Raw genomic sequence first — 15,067 nt, 5'->3', positions numbered from 1 at the left:
GGAAGGAAGGGTGCAAAAATTACTCTTTTCATATTCTAATTTCTTCTCTGAGCAGCTGCACAAGGCAGTCTACCTAGTGAAATACAAATAAATGGAATGCCTTATATCATGCAATGGATCTGTTAATGAACAGAGCGGAACAATATAAATACTGGGTGTTATCCAACGCATTGCTTGTGCAGTGGAATTCTCCCTCCCCACATGTGCTCTGTGCCCATCCCAAATGTGCTCTGGAGGGCTGTGGAAACTCCTGGAACAGATTAAGGTTGGGGGTGGGAGAGGGGAGAGAAGGACGAGGTTTTATTGTGCATACAATGGACACTTACCCCTTCCACTGGGTGGGCAGTTGTTGCAGATCCTTGCTCTCAGTCACCATCCCCAGGCAGTGAAAACAGGACGCACATGGCCAAGTGGTCATTGAGGGAATTCCCCTTGGCCGCCTGGGTAGCTGGCTCAAGTTCCTGCTAGCTGCTGCGATTCAAATTGGCTGAAAAGGCATTGGCTGCACATATATATGGGCAGCCAGCGAGGTATAATGGCCAGCAGCGCCTTCCTACCACAGTGCATACAAAAGTTATTGTGCTGACAGAACAAGTTAGTGGAATGCTGCCCACTGTGTTGGGCCCATGGAAATATCCTGAAGTAACTGTACCAGTGCTATTTTTCTAGAAAAAGGGGTGGCGCAACTCACCATGAACACCTTCTTCATTTTCTTAGAATGGCAATGGCGCCCAGTTGAGAAGTGCCGGAACTAAGTTCCTAGGAGGTCTCCCTGAAAAAAACAACCCCTGACTATGGCTGTATCTACTCTCACCTATTAAAAATATCATTCTTAAACATCACAACAGGGAAAAGTCCCATTTGGTTTCTCTATCACTTCCTTTCCACAAGGTCTACCTTGTGTCTAGAAGGGGGTTGCTCTGCACCACCCTCTGGTGTCACATTTTAATGACGCACGTTGGAAAAAAAGAACATATGGCAATATGGTTATCAGAACCATTCCCTTTTAGCGTTAAAAACCATGAGTGTAGATCTGCCCTATATCTGAATTTAAGATGATTTGGCTCTGGGCAATGTCTAAATGCAAGATTTCCTGGGAACAGAAAGGGTGGAATGTAAATGGAGTAGCTATTTCAATTACTAACCATAATTCACTCCTGTAATTATGTTATTGGCTTAAAAATAACCATTCACAAGCCAAGCATTGCTCTTTTATAACTGTATTGTACCCAACCTCTTCTTAACTAGGTGATAGAAGAGAACAAAGTCACGCAATACGAATCCATCCAGAAGCTGCTCAGCGAAAAGAATTCTTTCCGTCAAGCCATCAGCCATTCAGATCGTGTCAGACTCTTCCCGGTGCATCCCAGGAACTCAAGCAAACGGATGTCCAGGCCTAAAATTACTGCCTTGCAAGAAGAAACCGAAGAAGAAGTACAAGAAACCCGATTGTGAAAATTTATCGAGGTGCTGTCTCGTTACAATTTAACAGGAAGCATTCTGGGAAAATGTCAGAACAGGGCATTGTTGAAAATTGCCACTAAAAGAAGTGCAAAAGCAAGCACACGAATATGTATATATCTGTGCAAAAAAACTTCATTCCAAGGGCCAGTTTGGTTATGAAGGATTGGTGCATTAGGCAGTATCCCCGCCCCCCGAAGCTGCCCCCATCTCTTCTGCTTCTTGTGCACATAGGAAGATCTTTTATCAAGATGGATAATCAAAATTTCCAAACATTTCAGTTGTATTAGCTGCCTCTTTAAAAATAATGTGAATGTCATAACAAGCACATCAAAGTCTACACTCGTCTTTTCAAACTGAATCCATAGCTCACTACAAAACACAGTGAAAAGCCTGCTTTTCTCTGTAAAAAACAACAACAATCCAGCGTTTTAAAAAATGCATTTTGGGGTGGTTTGAGGTCAAGAGTTACAAATGCAGGTCATGAATTATATTTATTATTACACAAATTATAAATATTTAGGCTGTCAACTAAACAGCAGAGACATTTATTTTCTGTGTCATGGAGAACACAGCAATTACCATGCTTTTGTTCTTGAAAGTGCTGGGCTTTTCAAGTCAGTGATAGTTGGTGTGCAAAACTGCTATATTTGTGGGAGAATGAGAGCACCAAACAGGAATAATTTCACAGTAGTGGAAAAGACATGGAAACATGGCCAGACGTTTGGGTTCATTCTTTTACACGGTACAGAAGTTCTATTCAGTTGCAAACAAATTACTTTTTATAAAATCCATGCTTGTTCAGAACATACATGAATTAGAAAGTTGAATCAAAATCAGTTACTTAAGTTGTATTTATTTGAATCAAGCCACTCTAGTGAAAATCAGTGGGCATTTTGTCAGTTGCATTAAGTAGAATTATAATATTGCCCTAGACGAATGTAGACACCTTTAGACCAAGTAGATTTCAGTACATTTGCAAGCATTTATGAACCTGACATTGCATGTAAGTAGGTGAGGGGATTATGCATTTTTTAAAAGGAAAAAAGAATCTCATTTATATTAGACTCACTATATGCAATAGCAGTTGACTCCCTTAGATCTAAAGTCAGCGGAAGCTAAGCACACGAACTGTAGGTTCAAGTGTAAACAACGGTCTGTCCTTATGCTGAGCACTTTCTGAAATAAAAAGTCAAGGAAAAGCAATATTCTAGAGAATTGTTGCATTTCGGTGAGTGAGAAAAGGGGAAAGCCAGAGTTCAGAATATGCAGATCATGATGAACACAGCTGGTTAGGACACAAAATGTTTAGGTAAAGATGACAATGGGAGTTTTTACACTTCAAATGAAATCTTCCAAACTTATTCTAGCAATCTTATTGAGGTTGATGGGGGGGGAGTGGACATTTTTTCAACTAGTATTTTTAAAAATGAAAATAGCAGTTCATCTGCATGGATGAAAGAGGAATTGACTTTTGTGATGATCTTCTTTTATACAGTTCCATTTTGCAGTTGACGGGACCTTCCTTGGAATATTTATTTAATATCTTTATTCAGAGATGGGAGAGATTCGCTTATTAAGAAAATCCTGTATTTTAAGAGGAATCGCATATCATGAAGACTATATTTGTATACAAATAATTGTTATATATTTGAACAACAACAAAAATATTTTTTAGCTCGAATTTACTATGTATTTTAGAAAAAAAACTGGAGTATGGGCAGTATCCCCACAAATGTATCAACTGCTGCTTTGCTTTCTTGTTGTTGTCTTAATTTTGATATACAATGTGAACATTGTATTGAAGAGAATGTGAGGCTCTAACCTTGTCAGAGCTTTTTCCTCCTACGGTCGGTTTAGATCCAGTCCTGTTGCAGTAGGTGGAACATATGTAATGTAGGAGATGTGGAGCTTTTGTTTCATAGCAGATCAGACCTAGTTCCAGGTCTTGAAGGACCCTGGATAAGCTACTCTCAGCGAGTCCTGGAAGAAGCAGGCAGACCCTGGAAGATGCTGGCATTGCCCCTGTTGTAGGGTGAAAACCCTGCTTGTTTCAAAACCAAGGAGATTTGAACTGCGTTGCTAAAGAAGGCTAACGTGTTCTGTTTAATTAAAATAGTTTTTAAGAATTAGTAACATGATCCTTACATGGCAGGGCTTAGGCAGGGGGATAGTTTTGCACTACTATTTTGTTGTATCTTCTCTTGACGTTGACACTGGTCAATGGGCGTTTCCAATTGCTGTACATACATCTTTCTTATAGGAGCAGGAATCAATTTCCCAGGTATAGCTTGAATCCAGATTGAAGATGTACTAAAAAAAAATGCATGTGTGCCAGGGAACGATGGTGCTATTTTACACTGCCAACCGTACAGAAATTATCTCCATGCACGGCTTCAGTTGTATGGAAGCCCTATGGAAGGCAATGCATTATCCATTTTGGTTCCATTTATTTCAGTAGTACTTAAGAGCAAATCTGCACGTCAGGCCTGTATGTGTGAACTAGGTGTGTCCCCCTACACTGAAAGCGCAACATAGATGCAAGTGTGCTGTGAACTGTTAGACTAAAGGAAGTACAGTGGTACCTCGGGTTAAGTACTTAATTCGTTCCGGAGGTCTGTTCTTAACCTGAAACTGTTCTTAACCTGAAGCACCACTTTAGTTAATGGGGCCTCCCACTGCTGCTGTGCCGCCGGAGCACAATTTCTGTTCTCATCCCGAAGCAAAGTTCTTAACCCGAGTTACTATTTCTGGGTTAGCGGAGTCTGTAACCTGAAGCGTATGCAACCCGAGGTACCACTATACTTCTTTATGTAATGCACTTAATCTGTGGAGCTCACTGATGCAAGGCATGGTGGCTTTCTAAGGGGATGGGACAAATTCACGGAGGAGGCTATGGAATTATATTAGTCATTATCACTATATGGAACCTCTAGGTCCATTGCCAGTCTGCTATTGAATGCCAGTGGACGATCAATAGTTGAAGAGGGTCTTGCTTATGTCTTGCTTATGGACTTCACAAAGCCCAGTGTTGGAAACAGGACATTGGACTCATATCACACTTTACATTCTGTGTGCTATGCATTTGTGGGTGTGTGGACACAGGTACATGTGACTCACTTGCCCAACTCAAGTGTGGTTACATTATATACACAGGGGCCTGTGTGCAAAGCAGTCCATAGCTGTGATTAGCATTTGCTGGATTGTTGCCATTGTATGTATTTGTAGAACTAGAAAACTGAACCCACACTTTGTATGTAACAAGCTACAACACCTGCCATTCAGGTTGCCATCAGGTAATACAAAAAGGTACTAAGGTCTGGAAAAAATAAATAGAAAGTGAATTTAATTGCAAGCAAGTTTCATGATGCTATTGTGTGCAATATGTCAATAAAACAAATATGTTGTGTACTGTCTCTCTGGCATATGATAACACAAATTATATCCAGGGATGTTTGGGTGAACAAGCCGAATGCATATTCTGTTGTTGGACCATTGAAGCAAACAGAATTGATCCTGTTCGGCACACAAATATCCAATATATCAACAACTCTGAATCCTTGTGTATTCTGAAGAAATGTTCTTCAGAAAGTGTCTGCTTATAACTTTTTTGCTTTCTTGTCACTAGATGGTGCTGCAGAACAGATACACTTTTCTTGTGCTGTGTTGCCTCCAGAGGGAGAAACGCAGAATCTACACAGCTGCAAAAACGCAGTGCCTTTTTATTGGATCAATTTTTTTGTAGGCAAATATAGATGCCGGTTATTTTAGGCTACACAAAATTCAGTTTCATTCAGTAGCCTTGCTAAAAATAAGCTACTTTCCCACTTGACAAAGCAGATTAAGTCTGTGCAACTCAAATTGCCCACATACATTGACTGAAACACCTGGTGCAATGAATAGTGTCACTTTAAACATCTTGGAATAAATTGTAACGATATATGTCTATTTGTAAAGTTTCCAAGAATAGAAAACAGGAATTTTTATTTTTATTTTTGCGCATTTTGAAAGGGGGGGGGAAGAACATTCACAGGATCAGTCGGCTGATGACGCAATGGAGTTACCAAAAAGTGCTGCTATTGATTCTGATGGTGTTTGGTAACTCCAAAATTCTGAGGGTTTTTTTTCCCCAGAAGGGAGGGGGAAATTAGCACCCTCATTTCAATAAATAGCTTCAATAAGTAAATAATAAATATTTCAATAAATAAAATAAATAGCTTCAATAAATAAATACAACCACTGGATCATCAACAGCTGGGTTGGGTATGTGCAGCTGTGGTTGGATGAATCCCAAATGAAAACTTGGCAAAGTTTCCCCTAGAAACTGATTTTTACTCCAAACATTTCCCATGCAACCCTAGCTACCGAGCAAGTTGTGTAATCTAGAAGTGGGAGAAGGCAGGGGAGTCAAAGCAAAGTCAGGGAGCATTTTAATGAATCAAATGTAAGATTAGACAAATTGCACCCAAAAGGGGATGGGCAGGAATCAATAACACAGCTGACTTAATAAGCGTGAAGCTCCTCATGAAGGCATTTGGTGAAAATTTGCCTTGTGACTCATATTTGAAACAAACAAAAAATGTAGTTTTAGAAAATAAGGACACAGAACTAATAGGAAGGGAAAGTAAGTGTCTAATAATTACATTATGCTGCTCTCAGGTATATTTGGATTTCTAAAGTTTGGGAGTTTCCCTACAAGAGTGTGTTTCCGGACTTGAAGCATCTACAGATTCTGCTCTCTCAGTTAGTTCCTTTAAATGTATTGTCTTGAACAACCCTTGGATATCACAACCAAACCACATGGGTACCAGAGCTTATTGGAATTAAAATGTGCATTCAAAACCTGGCAATGCACATAGGGTCAGTCTACACTGTAGATTGGAGACTGTGTCAGTGTCGTGTTTAGTTGCTTATGAATAGAGTACTGTGGAGCAATTCTTAGCTGGAGAGTACTGCTAAGCGGCAGGAATTTAATGGGCACTTGCTCTTCTGTCAATAGCACTGCCGAGGACAAGATAAGAACATGTGAAAACTGCCTTTATTCTGTCCAATAACTGAAACAAATAGAATTGCAGAGTTGGAAGGGACCCTGACGTGCTCCTCTTGAACACTGCTGGTTAGCATTCAGCCTTGCACACACACAAAAGCAGCTCATATACTCGAGTATGAAGTTTGTATATGTTGAATTTTTATTGGGATGAGGACTTAAGGTTGAGACTTTTGCTTTTGGCTGAATGACACTAATGAGTTTTGACAAATATTGGCATTTCATTAGATTTAATTTAGGTATCAATTAAATTTAGCTGTATTTACACCTTCCCCCGTTTTAACACTTTGTTTTCCTGTTGTAATCATGCACCACTCTGTTACTGAACTGCTCAAACGCAAGTTGCAGCCAGTTGTTCTAGTCCGTAATTTGATATCATTATCGGTTCATTCATATGCTCAAGGAAAATGTGACTTCTTTCAAAATGTAATATTCTATCCAGAGAGGAAATAGTTGTGTTTTGAAATAGCCACAGATAAATTTCTACTTTCCTCATTGAAGGAAGGTAAAGGTAAAGAGACCCCTGACCATTAAGTCCAGTCGCGGATGACTCTGCGGTTGCTGCGCTCATCTCACTTTACTGGACGAGGGAGCCGGCATACAGCTTCCGGGTTATGTGGCCAGCATGACTAAGCCGCTTCTAGCAAACCAGAGCAGCGCACGGAAATGCCGTTTACCTTCCCGCCAGAGCGGTACCTATTTATCTATTTGCACTTTGATGTGCTTGTGAACTGCTAGGTTGGCAGGAGCAGGGAGCTCACCCTATCACGGGGATTCGAATTGCCGGCCTTCTGATCGGCAAGCCCTAGGCTCAGTCAAAATTATTTGTTAAGATTGCATATTTACAGTACATCTTAGGGCATATGTATGGAGCATTCTCTTAGAATGAGCTGTAGCCCTGTATGCACTTAATCAGGGTGGACTCCCATTGAATTCAATGGGACTGATATCTGACCAAGAAAATCATAGAGCTGGATTCCATGACTGGTTTCTGGGAAATCTTCGATTATTTAATGCTCAACATTTAAAAAGCAATAACAAACATTTAAGAACTTCAAGGCTGCAATGCTACATACACACTAACTTGAGAGTTAGTTCCACTGCAGATTTGTGAAGTAGACTTGCAAAAAAGAAAGAAAGAAAAAGATTGCACTGTTAGTGGCTGAATAATTCCTTAAAATTCACACAGTTAATGATCACGCTGTGTTAAGTTGCTAATAACTTTTGAATCCCATTCTCACCTCAGTGTTGAGTTGAACAAAATACTAATGTTTGCAAAAAAAACACAAAACATACACGTTTTCTCCCTATTCTAATTCTGTATTTGTCTTGTGCCAAGATTTTAGTAACAGAATTTAAAAGACAAGTGAGAAGTGGGGGAAACCAAAAAACCAAGAATAAGAGGCCCTGTTATGGGAAGGCAATGGGAGCATGGGTATAGTTTGTGGGAAACAGAATGGGAATTCCATTGGGAATGTTGGCTAAGACCCGGGTCCTGGTTATCTTAAAGATGTGATGTAAAGCATGGAAGCAGTAGTAGGTAGGAAACAAAGTTCCAGGTTCCAGTTTTTGCAGCACATGCACACAGATAATACACATAAAACTACAAACACACACACACACACACACACACACACACGTGTAAGACAGAAACAAACATATTTGCAGAAATTGCAGTACAAAAGGGTTTTATTGGCATGACAGATGAAATTCCAGGAGAACATTTAAGGTAACTGCTGACTTTACTTTTACAAACTCTCTTGCAGAGATGTTGGATTGCACATCTTCATAGCACTCTCACAGCAAGTGCCTAGCAATTCACCAGCTGGCTATGTAGCCTGTTTTTCTTAAGTAATCTGTACCGATTCATTTACTGAAAGTGTCATCTCAAGACAGGGTCTTGGAACTATGCCTAGTGTGAACACTGAAAGGGTACAGTCTTCTGTGAGTGAAAAGGATGTACGATGGAGGAAATAGCAGTTAAAACATTATTTTAGACAGGATAGACAAATGGGTCACATCGCCCAATTTATTGCTGTTGCTTTTTCTCCTGACGACTACTGCGTGCTAATCAAGTGCTGTCCTTTTAAGAAAAATGATCTTTGAATGTAAAATGCCCTAAATTTCTAGCATGTGTCAAAAATGAGAAAAGTAGAGGGGGACAGGAGTTTTTATAGCGTAGGCATATATAATAATAATTTACGTAATTAAATGCTTTCTTTCTTTAGTGATAAAAAGCAGCATGAGACAAATGACAACAGACTGCTTATTATGATGGCTTTGGAGTTCTTGTTTTGAACAGAAAAAACAAAGTCTGCACAAATCATCAGTCATACAGGAGCGGGAATGCAAAAGAGAAGTGACAAAGGAGTTTGAGACAAGAAATAAACCAAACTACCCAATAATATGGGCAATCGAAATATTTAATGCAGTTTATAACTGAAAGAAACTGGGGAGTATTCCCAATTCTTCCCATTATTGCCACATTCCATTCACTTTTCAGAAAGTGAACTTTTTTTCTTTTTTGCCTTGAAAACACATGTATATTATTAGCTTTAAGCCAGTGCTGTACAGAATTGTGCAACCCAATGTATGAAATAGAACACAGGAAACTTCAGTATATATAACTATATATAAAGGTTACCATCCATATCCAATGATCCTGTTCTACAGGCAGTAGGGATATTACACACAGAATAGCATTTTAAGGTAACCCCCTGTAGGATCCCGGTATACACAGGAAACAAAAGCAGATCCACTGCTTAGTTTTTCACATAGGATCCTGTTGCATGGGAATCCCACTGCATACTAGCAGAGTGGAACTCCAGGAGAGTCTCTGATTGCAAGTGATGAGTAAACAGCAAAAGCCACACTGACTTTGCTGTACAGATAGTCAGTCAATCCTTCTGAATTTGCTACCTGCATCTTAATGCAATGGAGAACACATCTCTCCACCAAGACATCACACGTGGTACTAGCTCTTTTGTACACAGATATCTCTGGATGAAGTCTCTCATTCATATATATATATATATATATATGTGTGTGTGTGTGTGTGTGTGTGTGTGTGTGTATGCATGTATTATTTACACTCCTTGTAGTGATACCCCTGAATATAATTAAACAATAAAACGTTTTCAGATTAGAAAATCATCTGTGAAGCTCTCTCACTTTCTAAAGTTCAATTTAATATAATCTAATATTTTTTCCATTATAAACAGCTTATTTACACAGAAATTAAACTGTGGTCCCATAGATACAACCGAGAAAACATATTTAAAAATTATTTACACTCGTAAATAAATTTGTTCTCCAAAGGTAACTAAGATTACACAAAGGCCGAAGGGGGGAAAATGAATGGCAGACTGGTAGATTTATTCGCATTTCTCAAGTTGTATTTTTGTGTGCATGTTCCAAATTTCTTCTTTCGAGTCATTGACTGCCTCTATTTGCCTTGTATTGCTGCTGCTGCTGCTGCTACTGCTGCTTCATTTAGTGTTCTGAGAAGACTGGCTGACTTTATTTCTGGGCACAGGAAGAAAAGATTTCACTCTGGAAACACCACTCTTGAAAGATTCAGTTTTTGACTTTGTGTTGCTGCATTGCACAGTTGGACCGCTGCTGAGAGGACACATCCCAGAATTCCCATCCTGCCAACAGAACAACATTATATATCATGAGTGATTTCACTCCTGACTGAAGCAAAAAGAATAAAGAACAAAGAGGCAAAAATGGTCTGGGATCAAGAACCCTGAGCTTACACCAAGCTTCTGCTGCCAGCAATTACAGATACATTAAGGGGGTGAATGCACTGTGCTGACTATCACAGCAGCTCTGCTTTGTGGTATGCAAGCAATGTTTTTGGATTCCAGCACCGGCCTTCCTCTGTTATTGTGCGGGGCGACCCTAGGCATTTTTATTTCGAAGTGAGGCCCTGTGTGTTCCATAGGGCTGACATCCTAACAAGTACAGTCGTACCTTGGAAGTCGAACGGGATCCGTTCTGGAAGTCCGTTCGACTTCCAAAACGGTTCAGGAACCAAGGAGCTGTGGTGGATGTTCAGGTTTCCACCCCCATCATTCAGCCCGGACACTGAGGTCCAGTGCCAAGGGCCTTCTGGCAGTTCCCTCATTGTGAGAAGTGAGGTTACAAGGAACCAGGCAGAGGGCCTTCTTGATAGTGGCGCCCGCCCTGTGGAATGCCCTCCAATCAGATGTCAAGGAAATAAGCTTGACATCTTTAAAAGACATCTGAAGGCAGCCCTGTTTAGGGAAGTTTTTAATATTTAATGCTGTATTGTTTTTAACACTCGATTGGGAGCTGCCCAGAGTGGCTGGGGAAACTCAGCCAGATGGGTGGGGTATAAAAAAATTATTATTATTATTATTATTAAAGAACGTTCGCAGACTGGAACAATCACTTCCAGGTTTGCGGCGTTTGGCACCCAAAACGTTCGACTCACAAGTCGTTCGAGATCCAAGGTACAACTGTATGTTCAGAATTTAAGAGGAGCCCTCCTGATTGGTCCATTTAGTTCAACATACTGTTTTCCCATAAACCTCTCCTGTTGCTGCTCCATAGCAGCGGCATACCTGCTCTGAACCAGAGGTTTCATCTAGCCATCAAAGGAGGGCTTTCCTCAGTTTAACATGCCCGGGTTACATCCATATGAGGCTAGTGCGACATGCGCAACATGGGCCTGGCATAAGAAACCATTTGGAAACATCAACTGCTCCATCTATCATTTTAGAACATGGGTAGGGAAACTAAGGCCCGGGGGCCGGATCCGGCGCAATCGCCTTCTAAATCCGGCCCACAGATGTTCTGGGAATCAGCATGCTTTTACATGAGTAGAATGTGTGCTTTAATTTAAAATGCATCTCTGGGTTAATTGTGGGGCATGGGAATTTGTTCATTATTATTTTTCAAAATATAGTCCGGCCCCCCACAAGGTCTGAGGGACACTGGACCGGCCCCCTGCTGAAAAAGTTTGCTGACCCCTGATTTAGAATGTGTAATACCAGATTGCATTGTTACCAAATTGTTCCTGGGCTAAATTCGAAGTGCTAGTCTTGATCTAAATGGTTTGAGACCACATCATTTCCAGGACAGGGTCAGTCCAAGACATTTTGGCACCTGAGATGTACCACAGAATGCTCCTCCTGCCTCCCCACTGCTGTGATGTGAAACGGGGAGGAACACGGAAGCTTTAAGGTGTGAGACAAGTTGGGTTACCTATTATGCACTGAGTTACAGCAACCTGCGTCAGAAATGGCACCACTTTTACAGTGCTACTTGAGTTTATTTAGCTAGTCAGAATAATTATTTGCTCCGGTGTTAATTCTGCACAGCCAAAAGTGTGTCGAAACAGCATGAAATTGTGCTTGATTTGTAAATAAAATTGACAATGAAATATTTCTCCTTCACGATGAATCACTATGTACACAAAATTCGACCCACCTCCTTTGTTCCCCCACTTTCCCTTCTCAAAATATATACCAGCTCCTACCACTTTATGTATGAAAACAACCCTGAAAATTTCCACCGTCCAACTGTTGAGAAAGCAAACGTTTTGCATATTAAATAGTTTCCTGTGTAGAGGCTTATACGAGATTATTTTCCTCGGGCCTCAAAACGGTATGGCTGGTGGCATTTGCAGTGTGTATTTTTGGATGAAAAGAAGAGAGCCTGTGATTACAGAATGCAGCTGCCTACATGCCTTTTAAGACTAAATAGATTCTATGCCCACCACCATATCTGGACGTTTTTTCTATTTCTACAATATCCCTGTTTCTATTTTTAAATGCATGTCTTGTCTTCTCCTATTTTCTGCTTCCCTCCCTTCCCCCACCGCATCTTACGATTCCAGAAGCTACACCAAGCAGCAAGAAGAAAGAGCCGTAGGCATATCTGGGTACAGACACCTGCTTTCTGCAAGCCTGGTGGGTTCTAATCTGGATAACATAAAACCTGCTGATAAATGCATGACCTCTGCAGAGGAGATTGAAACCATCTAAATGCTGCAGAGATTTCTATGCACACTTCTGGACAAAGTAAAATCTATCTTCCACCCCCCCCCCCCAAATGGGGGGAAACAATGCTAAAGGGAAGGCAGGACACAACATCTCACCCTATTTCATACAATTGTAGATTTGGAAGGGACCCTAAGGGTCATCTAGTCCAACCCCCTGCAATGCCGTAACATTCAGTTGTCCCATACAGGGATCAAACCTGCAGCCTTGGCGTTATCAGCACCATGCTCTGACCAACTATTCTTTTTTCACTTCAATACTACCTTGTATCTAAATCAGTAAAAATCTCTACTGCAGTAGTTACCGTATTTTTCGCTCTATAACACGCACCCGACCATAACACGCACATAGTTTTTAGAGGAGGAAAATCCGTAGGCATGCCACCCGTAGGAATTCCCTCCATAACACGCAGAGACATTTCCCCTTACTTTCTAGGAGGAAAAAAGTGAGTGTTATGGTGCAAAAAATACGGTATATATTTGCCACAAACCATATTATAATAAGACGAGTTAACAAATGTAAGTTGGAAGGCTGATCTGTACACAATACACACCCTGTTTGTTCCCTGCTACAGGGTTGCTTTTTATAACCAGCATCTGCTGGCAACTATACCACAAAGATGGAACTGATCAAACCACTGCGTTCATTTGATTCTGTTTTTCACTCATGAATTCATCAAAATATACTTGCCACTGGAAATGAGTCCCCTCCCTCAAACTGAGTTTCATAGGAAAGAAATAAAAAACGTTGTCTTTTTCTGACTTAATCAAGGTGCATGGGGCTATATACAGTCATACCTCATGTTATGTTTGCTTCACGATACGTTTTTTCAGGTTGCGTCCCGCGGCGACCCAAAAGTACCGGAAAGGGTTACTTCTGGGTTTCACCACTCGCGCATGCGCAGACGCGCAAAATGACATCACACACATGCGCAGAAGCGGCAAATCGCAACCCGCACGTGTGCAGACACACTACTGCGGGTTGTGTTCTATTCATGTTGCGAACGGGCCTCCGGAATGGATCCCATTCGCAACCAGAGGTACCACTGTATATAGCAAGCTTCAACTTTCCAAGCATTGTGGAGGCACCTAAATGTTATATATATATATATATATATATATATATATATATATATATTCCCCAACAGTGACTGACTGAATCAGTAGGGTCCAATAAAACTTATGCCGACCTAAAGGCACATATATGCATAGACCTGTGAATTATTATTATTTTTAAACTGAATTGCAAACATTGTTTTGGACACACGTATAGAGCTAGTTGGAAGGGCCTTTGGCGATCATCCACCCTACACCCTTGCTGTGCAGTGCAGCTACAGCTTTGTGGACAGATCATAATTTTGGAAGGGACTGCGAGGGTCATCTAGTCCTCACCCAACGTGGGGCAAGAAGCCACGACCCTGAGGTGAAGAGTCTCATGCTCTACTGTCATTTGGTCTGCTTAAATATCTAACTCCCACCCTCTCCAGGTAGCTGCCACTTTCCTACTGGGAGAAAGCATACAGGCTGCTGTACAAACTCATCACAAGTGATGTTCCTGGACAGGCCTCCATGTGATTATCTGTGTATACATTCTGAGATGCTTTGCAGACCTTCTTTCCTCTTTCCTATTTCACATGCTAAGAAGGCAACAGCCTCTACCAACTCAGAGGAAGGGGGGGGGGAATTCTTTTAAGCAACTGAACATTTCTAATTGTCACTTCCAAGCAACCCTCCCCCCTGGGTACCATTTTAGTCAGCCACTACCTCTGTGTTTTTGAGTTTCCATGGTAACGGCAAACCATCTGGAGGGTTCATGGTCTCTGGGCCCGCTCATGAATGGCTAAAGCCAAATGCTCTCTCATCCTAGTGCTGGCTAGTCTGAGTTTCTCAATTATTTTTCCTCAGAGTGGGCTGTGTTTTGTGTGGGTGTCACAATTTTTTTTTTAAAGAAAAAAAAATCTTCTAGGGCATGGGGCTCATTTCAAATGCAAGTGAAAGTACTTCATTCTGATTATTATACCACTGAAAGGCAAGTCACAAATCAGTATGGGATAGCAACACACAAACAAGTACACACAATCCCCAGTGCTAAAAGTACACAGCAATAGGGGTGAAGAATGCCACATTTGTCGAGGGAGGTTTCACTCGCGTTAATAGCTCAGCAATTCACTCAGCCCACCCACCAATTCAATACAGCCCACCCACTCCCTAGGCCTCTGTTCATATCCTGCTGAAAATGTGGCAATGGGGGAAAAGTCAAAAAGATTTATACAGTGCTGTGTTGTGCTCTTCAAATTTTTCTGTCTGCACGAGCATTCCAGGTTGCCAGAGAGATTGATTCCCGCTCTCCCTGCCCTGTGTGCTGTTCTGGGGGTTTTATGACCACTTACCCCAAGTCAATTGGGTGGTGCATGGGGCAGTGTAGAGATGGATTTAAGCACCATGGTGCAAATGGAAGTCCTTGCAAGGGGCTTCCCCTGATGATGTAAATCCCAACCCCCAATAACATGCAAGTACAGCTGTATCTT

General features: G+C 41.1%; 2 protein-coding genes across 2 annotated transcripts in view; one reads left to right on the top strand and one right to left on the bottom strand.

Moving 5' to 3' along the window:
- The window catches only part of CFTR (CF transmembrane conductance regulator), an 86,189-nt gene extending 84,042 nt beyond the window's left edge, over positions 1 to 2,147 (top strand). The window contains exon 27 of the mRNA XM_053405905.1: positions 1,249 to 2,147. Within this exon, the coding sequence (XP_053261880.1) occupies positions 1,249 to 1,455 (207 nt within the window). The 3' untranslated portion in view covers positions 1,456 to 2,147. The remainder of the gene's footprint in view (positions 1 to 1,248) is intronic.
- A 6,032-nt stretch (positions 2,148 to 8,179) lies between these two features.
- The window catches only part of CTTNBP2 (cortactin binding protein 2), a 118,396-nt gene continuing 111,508 nt past the window's right edge, over positions 8,180 to 15,067 (bottom strand). Inside the window, exon 23 of the mRNA XM_053405901.1 lies at positions 8,180 to 10,158. Within this exon, the coding sequence (XP_053261876.1) occupies positions 9,997 to 10,158 (162 nt within the window). The 3' untranslated portion in view covers positions 8,180 to 9,996. The remainder of the gene's footprint in view (positions 10,159 to 15,067) is intronic.

The sequence above is a fragment of the Podarcis raffonei genome, chromosome 10 (assembly GCF_027172205.1).
Source record: "Podarcis raffonei isolate rPodRaf1 chromosome 10, rPodRaf1.pri, whole genome shotgun sequence".
NCBI lineage: Eukaryota > Metazoa > Chordata > Lepidosauria > Squamata > Lacertidae > Podarcis > Podarcis raffonei.
The sequence above is the reverse complement of the archived record's forward strand: the minus strand, read 5'-3'. Positions and strand labels throughout refer to the sequence as shown.